The sequence below is a fragment of the Parasteatoda tepidariorum genome, chromosome 3 (assembly GCF_982258835.1).
Source record: "Parasteatoda tepidariorum strain Cologne lab strain chromosome 3, Ptep-v5.0, whole genome shotgun sequence".
NCBI lineage: Eukaryota > Metazoa > Arthropoda > Arachnida > Araneae > Theridiidae > Parasteatoda > Parasteatoda tepidariorum.
Window position 1 is genome coordinate 38475003 of NC_141757.1, and position 20132 is coordinate 38495134.

General features: G+C 28.7%; 1 protein-coding gene across 1 annotated transcript in view; it reads right to left on the reverse strand.

Annotated features, from left to right (window-relative positions):
• Positions 1 to 11560, reverse strand: part of LOC107438305 (cuticlin-1) — an 85829-nt gene extending 74269 nt beyond the window's left edge. The window contains exon 1 of the mRNA XM_087159111.1: positions 11426 to 11560. Within this exon, the coding sequence (XP_087015237.1) occupies positions 11426 to 11444 (19 nt within the window). The 5' untranslated portion in view covers positions 11445 to 11560. The remainder of the gene's footprint in view (positions 1 to 11425) is intronic.
• Positions 11561 to 20132: the final 8572 nt, after the last annotated feature.

Below are 20132 nucleotides of genomic sequence, written 5' to 3' on the forward strand. Positions count from 1 at the left end.
GCACAAGGTGTATTTAATAAATCTACATGTACACCCCTACTGGCAACCATTTTTATGTATTTTTGAAAGAGTTACATCACAAAAGATATTTTCACGCTACGTAAGTACTTTTTTTGGTATTAGAATATTATATTGTAACAAAGTAATTTTGTTTAAACAAATAAACATTATTAACCGAATATGTAAGTGGACACCTTAATTAACATTTAAAAAAAAGATTAGTTTTGTTAATTACTAGCATTGTTTTTAACAAATGAAGCGTCTTGGGGACGATTGTAACAATAAGTAAAGGGACGATTGTAACAGCTGAAAATAAATAATCTTATGTTTACAAACCATTACTTAACTCTTTAAGAACCTCCAATAGTTTCCTATATCATTTATATTATGTTGCATGCGCTTTATTTTATTTGTCACCTTTCACAGAATAAATTAAAATATTTAACCCCTTAAGGTTAAAAGTTTAACCCTTTAGGTCTCTGCTCATTATTATTTTTACTCCTAAAATATCACTACTATTTTGATCAATAAAAAAATATATCACAACTATGATAATATCTATAATTAACTATGTTTTAGTTGAATGTATGAACTGTTACAATTACTGGGGACAATTGTAACAAGTGCACGACTGTAAAAAATTGTTAATAACTAATATAATAATAACATTTAAAATAGGGTATTTTTTTTTAGTAGAGGATAGTCTACTTTACTCGTCTGTCAATTAATACTAATAATATATTGGATTTTTTGTTAGTTAAAAATAGTTGAGCAAAAAATGTTACAATTGACCCCACTCTCCCCTACAAATATGCGAAATAATATTGCACGGTGTTTCTCTGTTTTTTGATAACTTGAAATACTGTTTGCTTTTTAAATAACTTTAATTTTGGATTTTTATGGGGGGGGGGAAGTAAGATAGAGTGTAGAAAAAGGAGCCCCTGGGATTGGACTTGGAGCATTTAGAGTATATGAAATCTTCCATTTTCTTATTCTTTCTTATTAATAGAAAATCTCCCTTTTAAATAATTTTTCCTGCAAGAACATAAAAAATTTGATAAATGACACTCTATTGTGACTATTATGTTGTATTTTTACTATAAAATGTTTTGCACTTAAAGTATTGTATGGGAATTTTATGCGAAAATTTTGAATTTAGGGCTTGGTGATCATTGATAAATCAAGTTACAAAATATCGCTTGAAAGATTTCTTCAAGAAAAGGCGTAAAATAATATCTTTTATAAACTTATCTTTAATCTAAGTACCTTTTAAAAAGACCGTTGACTTACATAATTTAAATTTTCATAAATATCAGAATTAAATTCAATTTTATCAGAATTAAATTCATCAATTTTATCAGAATTAAATTCAAATAAAAAACTTTAAAAAAAATTATTTTAAAGATAATATTAAGCAGTTACACTATTTTTGTGAAAGAATTTCAAAGTTTGAAAGATCAAAACGTTTACTCAAAGGAAAGATCAAATATATTGCTAAATTTATGGCTGACAAACAGTCATCCTTATAAAAATAAAAAAAAATTGATAAAACTGTTAACGAATAATTGGTTTGTAATATTTTATTCTAAACAAAGCTGTAACATTCTATTTAACAAATCTTATCATTTATCTTTCGGAATTTTTAGCAAATCTTCAACAAGCGGCTTTTTAATATCACTATAATCTTTGTTAAATAAATATAAATAAAAAAACAACGAGATTATTGCAATAGTTACACAGCGTTCGTCAAAACTATCAGAATGGAAAAGAAATGAAACACATTAATATAAAATAAATGGAACGTGTGCATGCTTTTTTTTAAACAAACATTTAGAAAAATTGAGTGGTATTGGCCAATAAACGCTTTCAAAACATTATTATATAAAAAGCAATTTCACTACTACAGCAATTTCACTTCAATTATATAAAAAACAATTTCACTTTCATTCTTTACCACAATCTCAAAACAATTTCACTTTTATTCATTCAACAATTCACTCAACAATTTCACTTCACTAGAGTATTAAAGTCATAAATAATGGAGAAAAAATTACGAACAAAAAAAGAGAGCTTAAATAGTTTAAGATACGAGTTCATAATGCTTTTGAAAACTTTTCGCACTATGTCAGCTTTGCTTTGCAAAAGTTAACTTTAAAAGAAAAAATCCATTATTATACATTTTTTGCTTTAAATATTTTATAAGAGGGGCTTCTCCCCCTGCTCGCTGTGCCTCGCCAACATCCGAAACCGGTGAATGCAGATTCAGATCTTCGCTATCTGAGCTCGCTTCGCTCATTAGTCTTGTTTAACACCTCAGTTTTTGTTTCTAAATTTATTTTATAGCTCATTTTCATTATATTAACCCCTTGGGGACGGGTGATTCAGAAAAGCATTCGTACAAAATCAGAATCAAGTTGCAATTAAATAAAAAACGGTAACTTAAATGTAGTCATTACTAATTTGACAGACTTACTTTGCTTTTATTTTAATTATTGTTAGTTTAATCATATATATAATCAATGTTAATTCAAAGTGTAACTAAATAGTTTTATTTTGAACAAAGTAATGGTGAATTAAATAAATCAAAAAATTATAACTCCGCCCACAAATAAACTGCTAAAGAAATACTTTGATTACCAGTTTTATCTTCTTACCCTGATGGATACGGTTTTTTGCTGTCACGTATTTGTGACAGTCGGCGCGAAAGGGTTAAAGGCTACGCTCTGTGCTTTTTATTGCTGATCATTCCTCTGGCTACTAGCTTTTCTAGCTTCTTTCACCCATCCAGCTAGCTATGGAAAAATTTACAAATCGAGTGGCAAAAAAATCAAAATATTGGAGCTGATTGAGATTTTTTTCTTTAAGAAACGTAATTTTTGCTTATAATAGTTGATGTATTATCAGCGATTCAGGAGTTTTAATAATAGTTTCCTCTAACTAAATTACGGGGTGCAATACAAAATCTTCAATTTTGACAACAAAAAATAAATAAATAAAAATGAATCAAATTTGAAAACTATTGCTCTATGATTTAAATTGTATTAAAGGGCAAAGTCATCGTTCTTCCCGGATCACTTGATCTCACTTATTATAAATAAATAAAAAATTTATTATTAAAAAAAAATTATCAAGTATATGGATGCGTTTAGATAACGCAAAGGATATTCAATTAGAAAAAATGCTACTTTATTTTCTTCTTCAATTAGTTATTCTTCTAGTTTTTTCCCTGGCATTAAATAAGTTTAAATAATTCAACGTAACTAAAAAAAATAATAAAATCGAAACATAAATTAGTAAAAACTGCTTCAGTTCAGAGCAAAAGATAAAAATTCAAATAGAAAAGTCGAAATCAAAAAATTTTAAAAGTTAAATTTTTTATTTTTACGCTGTAGTAAACGCGTTTAAATTAACAAATTCAAGCTGAAAAAAATAAGCAACCAAATTACATTTATTTAAAATTTTGAATCATTAAGAGTTAAATTTAAAAATAAATCCTTGCAAACTAAAAAAAATATTGGAAGAATGAAGGGGAAAAAAATCTGATGTCATTCACGCGTCGTTTGTGCAAGATGGCAAAAAAAAAAAAAAAAAAAAAAAAAGACACGTTAGTAGAAAGCAATGAATGAATCGAAAAACTATCAATATTAGTTAAGATAAATATTAACAATGAGCCGAGTTAAAATAATCCAATTTTTTTTTTCTCCAAAAAAATGAAAAGGGAATATTAAACTTTTGTTCTGCCCAAAAAACGAAAAAAAATGAGTATATTTTGTTAACCTTGTAATTATGTTTTTAAAAAAAAACAATAAAAGTTTTGAAATTTAACACGTTGAATGCCATGGAGGTCACCGGTGACCGTCACTGAGTTTGTTCGTGGCACCACGGGTGCCACCGGTGACCGGCGAAGCCAAGATTATTAGAAACACATAATTCGAGTAAATTTTTAATTTTTTTTTAATATTATTATCGTTACTAAAATGGTTTGAAGAAATTAATGCAATTAAGAAGAAATTAAGAATACACAAAAATAGTTTAATTTATGTACATAGTATATGTATATGCATATGTATATATGTATACAAAAATTTTAGTACTGTTGGTAACTTTAGGTTAACGCTGGAAGATACTTCTTATTTTAACATACCACTTCGTCGTTAGGGGCCGTTCAAAAAGTACGTACATCCCGAAGGGGGGGGAGGGGATTTGCTATTATGTACGGTTTTGTACGATGGGGAGGGGGGGAGGTATTATACAAAGTACGTACTTTATAAACATACACCAAATTTAAATTTGACTTTATCCTACACCCTCCTTAAGTAAATATTTAATTTTATTTAAAACATAATTATTTTAATTTTTATGAAAAAGGGGGGTAGACTAATAAAATGTACGTACTCTAAGGGGGGGGGGGAGTAAGACCTTATGTACGGTAATGTACGAAGGGGGGGGAGGGGTTTAAAATTTCTCCATTTTTGTGTACGTACTTTTTGAACGGCCCCTTAGGTGATTTAGAAGCTGGAATTTCCTTGCGTCTATATTTTCTTTGGAAAATAATTTTTAGTGGTAGTTACACAGAAATTACATTATCCACAACTTTTTAAAATTTTCAGGAAAAGCGAGAACCCTGCAAAAACGAAAATAAGTGAAATAGCGTACCTGCCAACTTTTAATCTCTTCCATTATCATTTTTCCCAGTGGTATTAAAATGGAATTAAAACTTCAACTTTAAGCAAACAAATACGTTGCATTTGAGAAAACTTAAGTTGACAACCATGATAGTAACGCATATTAATATATCTGCTTAATTTTTCTAAGAATAATGGTGATTAAAATCATTAAAAAATTAAGTTTATAAAAGAAAAAAATAGTATATATTTACTACCACTTTAAATATGAAAATAAAATCTTCCGGAAAATCCGGAAGAGTTGGCAGGTATGAAATAGGGTTCCCGCGCTCCTGAAAAAGTTTTAGTAGTGGTAGCACATTTAGGTCATTACTAAAAGGTATTTCTTAACTTAATGTACCACTTTATCGCTAATTAGTTTAAAAGCTGCATTTTTCATGCATATATACTTTCTTTGGAAAACAATTTTTAGTGGTGGTAATACAAAAATTAAAATATCAACATTTGTTAAATTTTCGACACCACTTTTGACAATTTTCAATCTAATAACAATTTTTACAATTCATATTTAAGTTTGATTTAATTGCATTTAGTGGTAGTCTAAATCATATTGAATTCAATTTATAAATCCATATTAAAAACGAAATTTATTACCACTTTAAATATAAAAATGATATAATCATATAATAATCAGTAGTTGTGTGTTGAGACATAAAAGTGCGTGGTTACAAAAAAACAATTAGTGTATTCATTCGATAGAAAATCTTAAAAACCCTCACCATAAACCTACTAGTAAACTACTTTTAAATTAAGTGCTACGACTTTCTCATATACAGACATAAAAGTATGTGGTTGCAACAAAAAAATAATAATAAATCTCTTGTTAAAAGTTTGCGCTACACTAAATTACTCGAGTCTTAAAAAAAGGCGTAAAATGATCCAAAAGTAATAGCCATATCAAAAACATTTTGATATCAAAATGTTTTCTTAACATTTCTCTTGAAGTGTACAAAATTTCGTATTGTTTCACCAAACTGTTTATTTAAAATAGCGAGGGGTATTTTGTTCAAATCGTGGAATGTTTTGATTTCTGAATGCTTTTTTTTTTTATTAATAGAAATAAAGTTATTCCTAGTAACTCATTATTTTGCTTTATTTATTTTTTTTCTTAAACTTTTTATCTTAAAGGTATTACTTTCAACTCATTATTTTGACTAAACAAATGCACTTTTAGCATGAAGAGAAATATATGTTGGTAAAATATAACTCTTCGGCTGTAAAATTTTCTATCCTATTGAAACACGCAAAAGTTATAAATAAAACTAAGTGCGATGAAAAATCCAAAGCGGTTGTTTTTTTTTACGGTCAATGCTTTTAGTAGCTCATATATTTTCTGAAAAAAAATATGCTCATTCCCTAGAAAGTATGACATTTGTGTCACATACCTTTATTCAAATTAGTTCAGCGAAGCCAAGATTATTAATTTTTATTTTTTTAAATATTATTATAGTAACTAAAATGGTTTGAAGAAATTAATGCAATATCGAACACATAAAAATAGTTTTATTTATATACACTGAGATGCCAACTTGCTTTCGGACAGCGAATAATTGTTTTCAAGTGGTAGTTTATTAATTGTGATTCTTGGATTAATAAATTCAATTTACTAGATTTTTATCCACCACTATTTCCAAGCAATTCGTAGGCTTATATAATTTACCACTTATTTCAGTTACGTCATGCTATACCTTTTAAAAAAGTAGCACAATCTGTCTAATATTTACAAATTTAGTTTGTAGTTATTTACTGTTTGGCCCTTAGAGGAGTAATTTAGGTTATATCTCCTCTAAGGTTTGGCCAGACGGGAGAGCCATGTATAATTAGCGTGGCATTCAACGTTTTAATATTATTCTGACCCTGACTTTACTATTTGGTGCCTGGTAACCCCTCTCCCGCAAATTCTACTCCCACTTCTAACATTCCCCCGTTATATTTCTCAAAAATCGCAACGAATCAGTTAACACGTTCAGCTCCAAGCTTATTTTACATGGCTTGCCAATCCGACCCAGGTAAATAACTACAAACTAAATTTGCAAATATTAGACAGATTTTCCATTTTTTTAGAAGGTTTATCATGAGATATCTGACAAAAGTGGTGAATTATATAAGCCTACGAATTATGTAGAAATAGTGGAGGATAAAAATCTACTAAATTGAATTCATTAAACCAAGAATCACAATAATTAAGTAAATTTTGAATAAATTTTCTGTAATTCCATAAAAGATGGTAAATTTTATAGTTCTATATCATGTTATACGCTGTCAGCCAACTGTTTTTCGCGGCCTATGTGAAAGTCAGTGTCAGTAAGCTGTGGCAGACGCAGCCTAAATGTAATTTCAGTGTCAGCCACCGGTGGCTGACGCGGCGCTCAACGTGTTATGCCGCTTCGCGGTGACACACTGAGATAAGTGCTATGTTCAGGTCATTCTTCTTCTTCGTCTTAAAATAAAAAAATTTAAAAAAAGAACTATTTTGCATTTGCAAAAGATGTTTTTTAGTAGAAGAGAGTAAAAAGCTGAAGTTTGCACAATTTTGCTATGTTCAGGTCATTCTTCTTCTTCGTCTTAAAATAAAAAAATTTAAAAAAAGAACTATTTTGCATTTGCAAAAGATGTTTTTTAGTAGAAGAGAGTAAAAAGCTGAAGTTTGCACAATTTTGTTCTATACAGGGGTCCTACGAGCGCCTTATACTGTGAAAAGTAGTGACTAATAAAAAGCAACAATTTTACTAATATGATTTTTTCAGTATACTTTTGAAAGTGCATACAAGGTATATATCTAGCTGTCTTAATTTAGTTTTATTAGCTTTTCGACCAAAATATGTTTTTCGCGCCGATCTCCTTATGTATTTATTTAAATCATTTATAGTTAGTGACGGATAGAATTGTTATAAATTTAATTAACTAAAATATTTTTACAATGCCGATTGTACCCCTAGAAAAAATATTTTCTGAAACTACGGAAATCTCGTTGTAATCGGAAAGAATGGGGATACTATCGTCGCTTTTCACACTCTGTGTATTTAAAGTATGCAAATACCTTGTTTTCGATCCCCGTTGTTTCTGGTTCTTAATGTGTACAAATGTGTATTTGTACTCTAGTTAGTGCACCTCTATTCCTCTCCCATCTCACGGTATACTGTGATGCAACATACACGACTGATTAATACTTGTCTCTAAATGTAGTTTAGAGAGTTAAGACATGCGTATAGCAATCTGTGATTACCTACTAGCAGAAATTCACATAAAATTCACATGAAATTCACTAGCTGAAATTCACAAGGGATAAAACAAAAATTCTTCATGGACGTAACATGGATTTTATCATCAAATTATGTTTATTCGGCGGAATGCCAAACTTATAAAGATGCAATATTTTTCTTTCTTTGTTTTAAAAATTTATTCAAAGTATCTGTTATTTACAAAATTAGTTTTAAGAGTCACGGTGGCTCAGGAAATAGAGCGTTCATCTCCCAATTAGGTGATACAGGTTCAAATCCCAGCAGTGTCTGGTTGATAAGAATTCGGCTCTCGGCTCGTACCGACCACAGTTAAATATCCTCAGTAGTGGACGGATAATGGGATAGAATCCCTTAGCCATCTCGCTAAATATTGAAGGCTTTCGTGGTTTTCTTCTTAATGTAGCGAAAATGCGGGTTAGTTCCATCAAAAAAAAATCCACCAAGAAAGCTAGTTTGTCCTAATGCTCAATACAGCCCCCTTATCTTTTGGGTTGGATTCAAAATTAAAAGGTTACGAAGTTGAACACTGATAGTCGTAAACTCAGAATTGGGCCGGCTGTTAAACGCCAGTTATAAAAAAAAATTAGTATTAAATATCCATACATTTTATGGAAGCAATAAAAACTATGATTGCAAGAGTTGGCCTTTCTATTCATTCATAGATGTTGTTATATATATGTGTGATATTTCTAGCTAAAAAGTTAACTATACTATAAAACTATGTTAACTATTCTGAAAAAATAAAAATAAAAATTACATTTTTATAAATAAAAATCTATGTGTAATAAGAAGGAGGCTGTTGAAAAGAAGATCAAAAGTGAGTTATACATTTCTTGCTAATTTAAATGAATTTAGAACACTCGTGGAACGAATACGAAATTCAAAGAAGAAAGTATCTCTCCTGCCATAATAAGCCATCCTCTCTTAAGATTGGTCATTTATAGGCCTATTCCTATGCCCGATAATGATGACTCCTCAAATTGTGGTCACAGATGCAATTAGTAATTATATAAATGCAAAAAAAAATAATAATAATAAATATTAATAAAAAATATAAATATGAAATATTTTGAATATAAATAAATTTTATAAAATAATAAATAGCAATAAATTAATTAAAAAAATTGTTTTGGAGTTTATTTTTGCTAATTTTAATTTCGAATATGGTAAGATTTCCAAGTAATTGACTTTAACAGCAGCTTTTAATGGAAAACATTTGGTGATCAAAGTTACTCCGATTGCCAGGGGAAACTTCTAAAACCATGTTTATATAGGATTGCCGAATGAAAAAGACATTTAAAAATTGTAAGTAGAATGAATCAAAAAAATATTTGATACCGAATGAAAAAAAATATTTAAAAAATTTAAGAATCAAGAAATTATTCCAATTATTTCCAAGACCAAAACAAGAAAATATTTCCTCTCTCCATTAGAGAAATAGACTCCTCTGACTGTATTTTAAGAAAATTATTAGTTAACCATAAAAAAAAAACTTTAAGCACTTTTAATTAACTTAAAGCTGTTGACCTGCTTTAAATGAACAAAATTATCATGATAATAAATATTCTAGTAAATAAAATTATCTGATTGTAACTATTTGTTTCGACCCTTTTTTTTTTTTTTTTTTTTCTTGAACCGTAAGTAATACAAAACTGCATACCTGCCAACTCAGATATTCTTTAAACAAGTGTTTTCCAAGTGCTAGTGAAATACCAATTAAAGTAAAATACTAATTTGACAAACACTTTCAACGCAATAAAATCTCTGGCACTACAATAAATAAATATAAAAATAAAATCTTCCGCAAAATGCGGGAGAATTGCCACTATTTGACAAGACTTGTTATTTAATGAATTTTCATTTGTAAATATAAGCGCTATAACCAGGCATGTCATGGGCCACTAAAATCAGGGGTGATTGTGGGTCCAACTCAAAAATCCTGAAAATTTCTTGAGTGAAATCTTTCAAAAAATTAATACCTTTATAAATTTAAATCATTGAAGTTTTCAAAACATGATATTCTAAATGCAGCATAATTTAAATGAATGTGTAAGTTTACTTTTATCTCAAATCACATTTATTATTCTACCAGAAAAAATATTTACAAATGAAAGAGATGCCAAGTATAAATTCTAGTTCTAATATTTTTAAATAAAATACACAAGAATTTTTATACATAAATGTGATCGATGATTTCCTGAAACTTCTGGACTTTGGATTTCCGGAAACTTTCGGATTGCGGTTAGCGAAAAATCCGGAAATCCGGATTTTTTCCGGAGCACAATCACCCCTGTAAAATTGTAAGAAACTCAATTCCTTTTTTTTTTTGTTTAGTTATTCAATCATAACTTACAAGAACATATCTACTTTACTTATTCAATCATAATCATATTCAATCATAACTAATTAAATTATTCATATTTAAAGCGAAATTATTCTTTGCAACCACTTTCAATAGTAAGCTGAAAGAAATATGCTGGAAAAAGTTCTGATTTTAGAACTGGCCTTGCACCAGAAAAGTTCTGGGTTCGAATTCCGGACAAGGCATGGATGTTCTTTCATTCTCTGTACTATCTGTCTTTATTGTGAGAGCAACGTTGGCCCACCTAATGTGGTCCGCAAGAAAGAGTGGCCAACATATCTGCCCTAATACGCCCGAATGGACGAAATGCCTGTCCAGGGGGGCATTGGAAAATAACGTTATAATTTTACATCACTTCTTAGATTTTTTGTCACCCGTGGCATCCCTGTTAATGAGCCTTGGTATTCACGAATAGATTAAAAGAGCAGAGATGCCAACTGCTCCGGACGCGCCATAATACTTTAAAAAACGTTAATCAACTGCATACTAAAATTTCCAAATATTTGACTATTTTTTTTACTTTTTAAACGATGTCGCGTGACTCAAATGATAGAAAGTGGTGAATTATATATGCTTTTGAACTATTTAGAAATAGTGGTGGATAAAAACCTAATAAATTGAATTTAATAAACCAAGATTCACACATTAGTAAACTACCACTCGAAAATATTTATTTGCTGTGCGGAGCAAGTTGGCATCTCTGAAAGAGGAATGAAATGTTTCTACTGCCAATGTTTCATTTTTTTTTTTTTTTTTTCATTTCATTTTTTCATTCCAGTGGCCTCTCAAAATATTTAAAGCGGAAACAAAATTTCTATTATAAAAAGCAGGGCTAGGATCAAAAATTTATTCTAAAACGTTCTTGGTCACCACAACAATCTGTTTACTTAAATATACAGAAATCTGACATAAACTCAAAATAATTATTTGCATATTTGAGTAATCGTTAAATCGGAGATATTTCCAGTTTCTTCAAAACTTAGAATACTGCCGCAAGAATATATAATTTTCACAAACACTGATAATAGAAATACAGTAAGTTCCGTCTTAGCGAAAGAATGCTAATCGAAAAACTCGAGTAAATTCCTGAATTAATTTCCGAGTTGAGCGAATAAGACGAAAAACGATGAACTCACCTGAGCCGTCGAATGACATTGGCCTTGCAAACGATAATAGACGAGGTAGAACTAAGAACTTCAAACGACTCAAGGTCTAGGATTCCGAGATCTTCATGCGTTCTACTCTCACTAGTTTCACAGACTGAAAAAGCTTTCTCTTTTTCGAACATATCTGCTTCTTCAACTCGTTCCTCTCTAATACTCCCCCTCCCCCCTTTAAAAGCTTGTTCTGGATCCCTTCTCACCCCTCCTTTCTCTTCAACAAATCCTGATTGTTTTTCACGCTCTTTTTTATTTTTTATTTTAATGTTTTTGTTTTGCATCACGGTCTTTCCCTTACATGTTTTTTTTCCCTTCCTTTCCTGCCCTTCGAGGAATTCCTCCCCTCTTCCTTACCCATAATTGTCTACAATACCGCGGTGATGTTTTGTGCTTGTTTAGAAACAGCGGCTCCCAAATGGTATTCCGAGGAACCCTAGGATTCCGTAGAAAGTGGAAGTGTGAAAGGGGTTCCACGAGTTTGTACTTTTTATAACCAGTGTCGAGTTTTGAAACCTCTAATTACATTAAGATCCAGCCTATAATTCATAATTTATTTAATCTTTCGGCTGCCTTAATGAAATTATTTCAAGTAAAATGCCAATGAAATGGTAATGGCATTTTTTTAAAAGAAAATATAACAATATCTTGCAATAACAATATCTTGCACAAATTATAAAAAGAACCATTTTCAACAGCTGTTTTTTTTCTTGAAGTAAGCCATTATGAAGCTTATTTTATTCATTCATGTATATATACCAAAAGCAAATTATTAACTAGACTAGATATAGAGCAAGGAGGTGAACCCATGTATAAGAATGATCGTGAGTTTGATCCCCTTCGGCCGAAGACTCCCCGTGTAGTAAATGGTGACTGGCGCACGTTAAATCCGTCGGGTCACAAAGTCCTCAATGTTTGTCTGGGGGAATTAGAGATTGATCTTTCTCTGGTTCAGGTCAAAATTACGATCAGTGGATAAATGAATGAATGCATAAATGAGTCTGTCCACCTATAGACGGGCTGTGACGTATGTGTGTGGCAGAATTCGAATTCTTGGTCATATATGGCGCCTCGGGAAACAAGGAGAAGCGCACCCCCTTTGCCCCTCTGCATTCGACAACAACAACAACTGCACATTTAACTTTCGGAAATAAAACAAAATTTAAGATTATTAATGATTAAACTGCGAAAATCTTCATTACTCTGTTAAATATTTTAAAAATGGTTTTTTATAGGTTATAACGTTTATACCTTATTGTATTATGCCTTATGAAACCTTATTATACCTTATTAACGTTTATATAATGATTATACCTTAATGAAAAATATAAAAATTTATATCAGGGTTCCACCGAAAGAAGGTTGATAATTTAAGGTTCCGTAACTCAAAAAAGCATTGGAAACCACTGGCTTTAATTTTTTTTATGATTTATTCAAAGTTACCTGACTAAAAGAAACTGTGAGAATTCCCAGATAACAATGTAAAATTGATTTTAATGTCAGCAACAACCTTTATCACAAAGTCCAACAATGTTTATGAATGATTAGCATATAAGCAATTCAAGATTTTTAAAAAAATTAATTTAATTATGCTAGTTTACGCGCTATGGGGTTCTCAAATAGGCTTGCATAAACAAACATTTTATATAGATATTGAATCTGCCTTTACAAAACAAGGCTATAAAAACTTACTGAAACCGGAGATAAATCATCATTCTCAAAACAAAAATAAAAAGCGTTCTCAAACCGAAGATAAATTCACCTTCTCAAGGTTTATTTAAGATTTCATGACCATCACTAAAAAGAGGTTTATTTGCGCAGGCTTTATATACTTTAACACAATTACCCTTTAACAATTTAAAACTGTAATATAATTTAACAATTTAAAAATTAAGGTTGGCTAAATCATTAAGTTTTCGATGCAAATGAGAAAAAAAAGGCAAAAGAAGAAGAAAAAAAAAGACAAATCAAAGTTTTGCCTGAGAAGATAAAAAAAAGAATGGGAAAAAAAGGCAAATACAAGTTTTACAGTAAAAGCTAAAAAAGGAGAAATTTATAAAATGAAATTTCAAGCAATCTTGCGAAAGTTCGTCACAACTCATTAATTTTACCCAGATTGAGAGTACCTTGCCTCTGGTCAGGTGACTTTAGGTCTGAAAAGGTTATAAATCAAGTTTTCAATAGCAATTCTTTTTTTAAAATAATAGTAGGAATAATATCGATGTAAAAAGAAAAGTAAAAGAACAATTTTTTTTCCTCAAATATTTGAAATAAGTGGTCACATCCCCACTAACATTTGAATTTTGTGCTAAATATAATTAATGGTGGTAACGAACTGAGGACAGAACTTTTAAATTAAACGAAATTTTCACAAAACCTTTATCAAAACTAGTGTATATCTAAAATTCTAACAGTGAGAAAAAAACAAAACAAATTCAATTGGTTTTTTTCCTTTAATTTACATTTTTTTTTCTAGTTTATTTATATTATTAACTGAATCATCCTGTTGTAAAACCAACATTCCGCTTTTGTATCGTTTTGTATAATTCTTTTCATTTTTATTTTCAGTTATAAAAAGCGCTCAGAAGTAATCTTTTCACACAAAACCGGTTGAAGAAGTGAAAATCTAGATAATCGATGAGTTATTTGACGCCTAAAGATGTAAAAACCTTTCTTTCTTAGAAAAAATAGAAATAAAAGTTCCGAATCCTGATTTAGGATTAAAGGAAATTATGTTTGGCTTTTGAGTCCTTAAAACAAAAATGAATTCTCACTGAAAGGGCAAAAGATGAAGGGGGGAAAAAAGATCTTACAAAGATTTCTACTAGATCCTGGAGTAAATCAGACGCTGTAAATGTTGTTTTAAGTTTGATTACATAATTTGATGCACGTGCATTCTTAGTACGTGAATGAAAAGATTATTTAACGTTAAAAATGAAATGGCGTTTTGAGGTTGAAGCACCCTTACTGGAATTTGAAAAACGAAACTTGATTGAAATGCCTTAATAATATCATGTTTTTTGTAGTTTCGAAACTTGTTTTAGTTTTCAACAAGTTGTTTGGACGATATTGTCCGAAAAGCTCTTTATTGAGCAAAATATATCATTAAGGAGGAACAATACTGCGAATTTCTCGGAAAGGTCTAATTTTACTTTTTTATTAATAGTTTATTATATATAATCATAAACATACATACATACTTATTTTTACTTTATTCGATTTGTTTTAAATGATAATTAACGCTATCTAGAACAATAGTTTCAGTTTTAAATTGGGTAAAACTAAACTCGAGTTTTTTATTTTATCGAAGCTTGAAAAAAAAAACTGTTGTAGCTTAGAGCCTGATCTATTCAAAGCGAAGCTTTAGTTTTCAACTACGCATTGTATCTAGCCATTAATAATCGCTTGGATTTTCATTCAGATAAATAGATTAAATGTTTGACATAATATGTCCCGATCAATCACGGACTAAAAAATGTTTTAAAGTGGTAGCTAAATTTTGAAAAATATACATAATTTTAATCACTCACATCTTCTAAAAATATTTTAATTTCGTTTATCGAGGTGAGAACTGCTCCGTTTTCTGCTAAAGTTTCAATAAATTAGTAGATAATTGAAGGGTAAAAATTGAAGGGTAAAACTTGTAAAAACTTGTAAAGATAATTACGGAAACTTTTTAACCACGAAGTAACTCCAATAAAGGTGCCTTTCATATTCATATTATACTTTGAAGAATTTTTGATAAGTAGTAGTGGAAAATTAATTAAAAGGAAAAATACTAAACTAAAAATAACTTATACTAAGTTACCACTAGAAAATACTTTTTTGCAAAGCGGAGCAACTTGAAGTCTCTGTAACTGTAACAAAGTGACGTATCACATAAGTAGTGACGTATCACGAAAGTGGAGAGTAAAAACCCTATAAATCGAATTTACTAAACCAACAATTATACTTTAAAAGAGCACCACTTGAAAATATTTATCTGCTCTCCTGAGCAAGTTGGCATTTCTGAAGATGCCAACTTACCCTAGAAAATTTAACAAAATTTTGACTGTGTCACGAGACCCCATAATGGATTAACTAAATAATTCAAAAATGTAAATGCAATGCAAAGTTAATGATACACAAACATAATTCAAAATTACACGAAGTATTACTTTAAGAACTAATAATGGAACGCCCACATATAATAAAAATAAATACAGATAAAGTTACAATTAGAATAACCAAAATAAAATATAAATTGCCAATCATCCAAAAAATTCTTTAGAATAATTTTAAGTGCTGATACCTTACGAAAATTTTGAAAAATAGAGAAAAAACATTCAATGATTAAAAATTCCAATAAAGTGCTACTTCGAAAACAAAAAATCCTAAATTTCACCGCATAGGCCTATTTATGTGGGCTTCAATATCGGACGAATTAGTTAAACGTATTTGAAATATTTTGAAATTAAAAATTATAATTACAGTATTATTATTCTCTAATGTAATTTTGAAATTCGCAATAGCTGAAAAAAATCTGTTTTATTATTACAAGTAAATTTAAACTTAATAATTAAATCAATCAAAATATTGTTAAAAATTTTAAAGTATAAGTTGGAATTAAAATGTGTTAAACTAATAACATTAAATTTAAAATCTCTTCTTTTATCGTATAATTCAATGGAAATTTTTTGGTTATAAAATTTAATATCAAGATCTAAAAAATTAGCTCCATTTCCATCTGAATTAGACTTTATTAAATTAAGTTCTTTAGGATAAATATCTTTAATTAACTCAAAATCATTACAATAAAAAATAATTAAATCATCAATAAATCTAAATCCAGTTAATAAATTACGTTGTAAAAATTTTTGTTCATAAAAATGTAAGAAAATATTAGTAAATGCACTTGAATAACTATTTCCCATTGAGATATCTTGAATTTGTCTTTGAAAAACAAATATCAAATACCAAAACAAACTTTGAAAAACAAATACCATTAAAAAGATAATTTTCAAAAATATTTACGTTACACAAATTAATCCAATCTTCTCTATTAATGTCCTCAAATATTTATCAAAAATGCCAAAACAAATTTTCTTTAAATTATTGTGTAGTATACTCGTAAATAAATTTCCAAAAATCTCATGTAAGAATACTATTAATTTTATTGTTATTTAAATATTTAATAACGTCTTGGTTGTTATTAATAATAAAATTCTTATCATTTGAAATAATTTTACTTAAAATAATGTTCAAATAAATAAAAAATCTTTTTCCGAAAACAGAATTATAGCATCCAGTACTACAAGTAACAAATCTAAATTTAACCGGTTTTTTGTGAAACTTAATTGCTGGAAATAAATAAGGATAATTAATGCTATTGATTTTTAAACCTGTTTTCTTCGAAAAAGCCAAAATTCTATTGTCAATTTCTTTTTTAGAATTATTAATTTTGACAAAAGTATTATTGTTTTCATATTCTTTACGATTTAAATGTTTAAAAAATTTTTTGCAAATAAATTAAAAATTATTAGATGCTTTGTCAACAACACAAATAATAAAATTATATTTTAATTCCTTAATAGCTTTAATAATATTAGAATTCAAATAAAACCTTGGTATTTTATTGTTCAAAAAATTTAATTTAAGATTATTATAAAACGCAAAATTCCATTAACTATATCCTTCTATAGGCCATTTAAATTTTCTTGAGCATTTTGGATAAATATCCGTAAGAAATCTTAAATTTTCATTTCTTCAGTTCAGTTAAGGTCACCTGTTAAAATATGCTTAAAATCATTGTTAACAAAATCCTTATAATGCTCTAGTTCACATAAATATTTTTTAAATCATTAAAATTTTTACTATAGTAATTATAATTGCAAATTCTTTTCTTTAAAGTCTTTTACAATATCTAAAACATATAGAAACCCCAATTTTCTCTTTAATTGGGGAACAATCAATAATATTAACAGTCATAAGCATTAAACCTCTTTCAAAATCTTTATCAAGAAAATTAATAACACAAAATTCTAATTTTAGAAACATTTAAAAAATCAAAAATGTTGAGTGCTAGTTTGAATTTAATAAGATCTAATACAATGCATTTTTTCTCAAGGATAGAAAATTTTATAATTTTTAAATGTTATTTAATCATCCATTTCAAAACTGAATTTTTATTACTAAAAATTAAACTATTAATATTTTTTATGTTAACTCCATTGACATCAAATGGACACAAAGTTTTGAAAAGAGCCAAATTAAATTTATTTCTTTATTTTTCCTCTGCATCCTCTCAATTTACATGAAAAATTATTATTAAAAGTGTTCAGCTTATTATAAGTGCACACTTTATTTAAATGTAGGTTACCTTCTCCTTTTAATTTACTATTAAGCTCTTAGGAGTTCAGTGCTTTTAATTTACAAATAAAAAATTTTCATAATCTTATCTTAAATTTGAATCTTCAATATTTTTAAGAATAAGAATTTTAATACCTTTTAAAGAATGTTTTTAAAATAAACAATTATTTCTAATGATAAGCATTTTATTATTAATAACAACCAAGACGTTATTAGATATTTAAATTACAATTGTAGTATCCTTACGTACGATTTTGAAAATTTATTTACGAGTATACAACATTTTTGATAAGTATTTGAGCAATGGGGACATTAATAGAGAAGATTGGATCAATTTATGTAATGTATATATTTGTGAAAATTATCTTTTTCATAGTATTTGACTAATTCAGATGAAAATGGCTCTAATTTTTCAGATCTTGATATTAAACTTCATAACCAAAGCATTTCCATTGGATTATACGATAAAAGAAGAGATTTTAAATTTAATGCTATTAGTTTAAACGCATTTTAATTCCAACATATGCCTTAAAATTATTTTGATTTTTCAAATTATTAGGTTTAAATTTATTTGCAATAATAAAACAGATTTTCTTTCAGCTATTGGGAATTTCAAAATTACATAGAGAATAATAATTTTCCTTTTAGTTACTGTAATTATAATTTTTTAATTCAAAATATTTTAAAGACGTTCAACTAATTCGGCCGATATTGAAGCCCGTATAAAGAGACCTATGCGGTGAAATGCGGGATGGTTTGTTCCTGAAGAATATAGATAGCAGCACTTTATTGAAAGTTTTAATCATTGAATGCTTTTGCACTATTTTTTCAAGATTTTCGATAGGTGTCAGCACTTAAAATAATCTTAAAGATTTTTTTTGAAGATTTGGTAATTTATATTTTATTTTGTTTTGGATATTCTAACTGTAACTTTACCTTTACTTATTTTTATTATATGTGGGCGTCTCATTATAAGTTCTGAAGTATTATTCCGTGTACTGTTGAATTGTGTTTGGGTATCGTTAGTTTTTCATTGCATTTACACTTCAATTTTTGAATTATTTAGTTTATCCATTATAGGGCCTAGGGGCACAGTCAGTTTTTGGTATTACCACTAACGACAGAAAAGCTCCTGTGTGTTGGCAGAGTGTGTTCCCTGATGAAGTGCTGTTTTACTAACATACATATCTTTAGAAATTCTTCGTTATATGATTGATTTGTGTTTCCAACTTTCTAAATTATGAAAATAAGACAAATTTGGTTGTAACTGCTCTCAGTGCTTTTCCATTTTGACTTAATATTTTAAATCTTATTTACTTATTTTGTCTTTTCCTGACTTTACGTAATTCATTTGCATTTCGTTGATTAGAGTATCTACCATATTACATTAAGCTTAGATAGCAGCAGTTGCCATCTTTGGTATTGCTCGTTAACCCTTTGAATCCGAATTATTTAAATTCCGAACTAAGAGAAAACCACTAAATTAAAAACCTGGTAGTAAGTTTTTGATAAAAAAAAAATTTCTTTTTTTTTTAAATAGTTACCAAATATAACCTGACACCTTCACTAAATGCTGTGTTATTTATAAGATGTGGAAATTATCAATGCATTGTTTTCTTCTGAATCAGACTGACAGCAAAATATTTTAGTCACCACTTTTCATTTATTGGTAATGACGAGTCTCATTCGTCAAATGGCGCGAAAGGGTTAATAGAGATATTGATAATTCTATGCTAAGGGAATTATGGACAGGCCCCTCATCAATTTTTCATCAAATTTATTATGTACTTAAAAACATATAGCGAAATTAAATTAAATTTAATAATAAGGCTCGCTAATACATCGAAGCAAAATTAAATGACATCTTCCAATTTGACATTCTACAAGAAGACATAAGAATACAACCCTCAGTTACCGAAACAAGTTCACCTATAGTGTGAACGTCGTTTCGAATTTTTCCTGACATATGAAATTTAATTATTTACGCAATTGTGATCACATCTCATTAACCTCGCAAGGAGAATCTTTAAAAGAGATCTCCTAAACAGTATTTTATTTTCCAAAATTTTCCCAAAACACCGATTTCACTCTTTTCAGTAATTGTTTTTATTTGAAGAGCGGCTGTGTGGTCTGTATTGACGATCACACCTCATTAACCTCACAATAAAGCCTATTTGAAAAAAGAAATCCCGAACAGTGATTTATTTACCAAACGTTTCCCTATATACCGTCTTTTGCCGTGAATTAATTCCGTGAACTAATACCGTGAATTCGTCTTTTCAGCAATTATTTTTATTTAAGGAGCCACTGTGGTCTGTAATGGAGATCACATCTCATT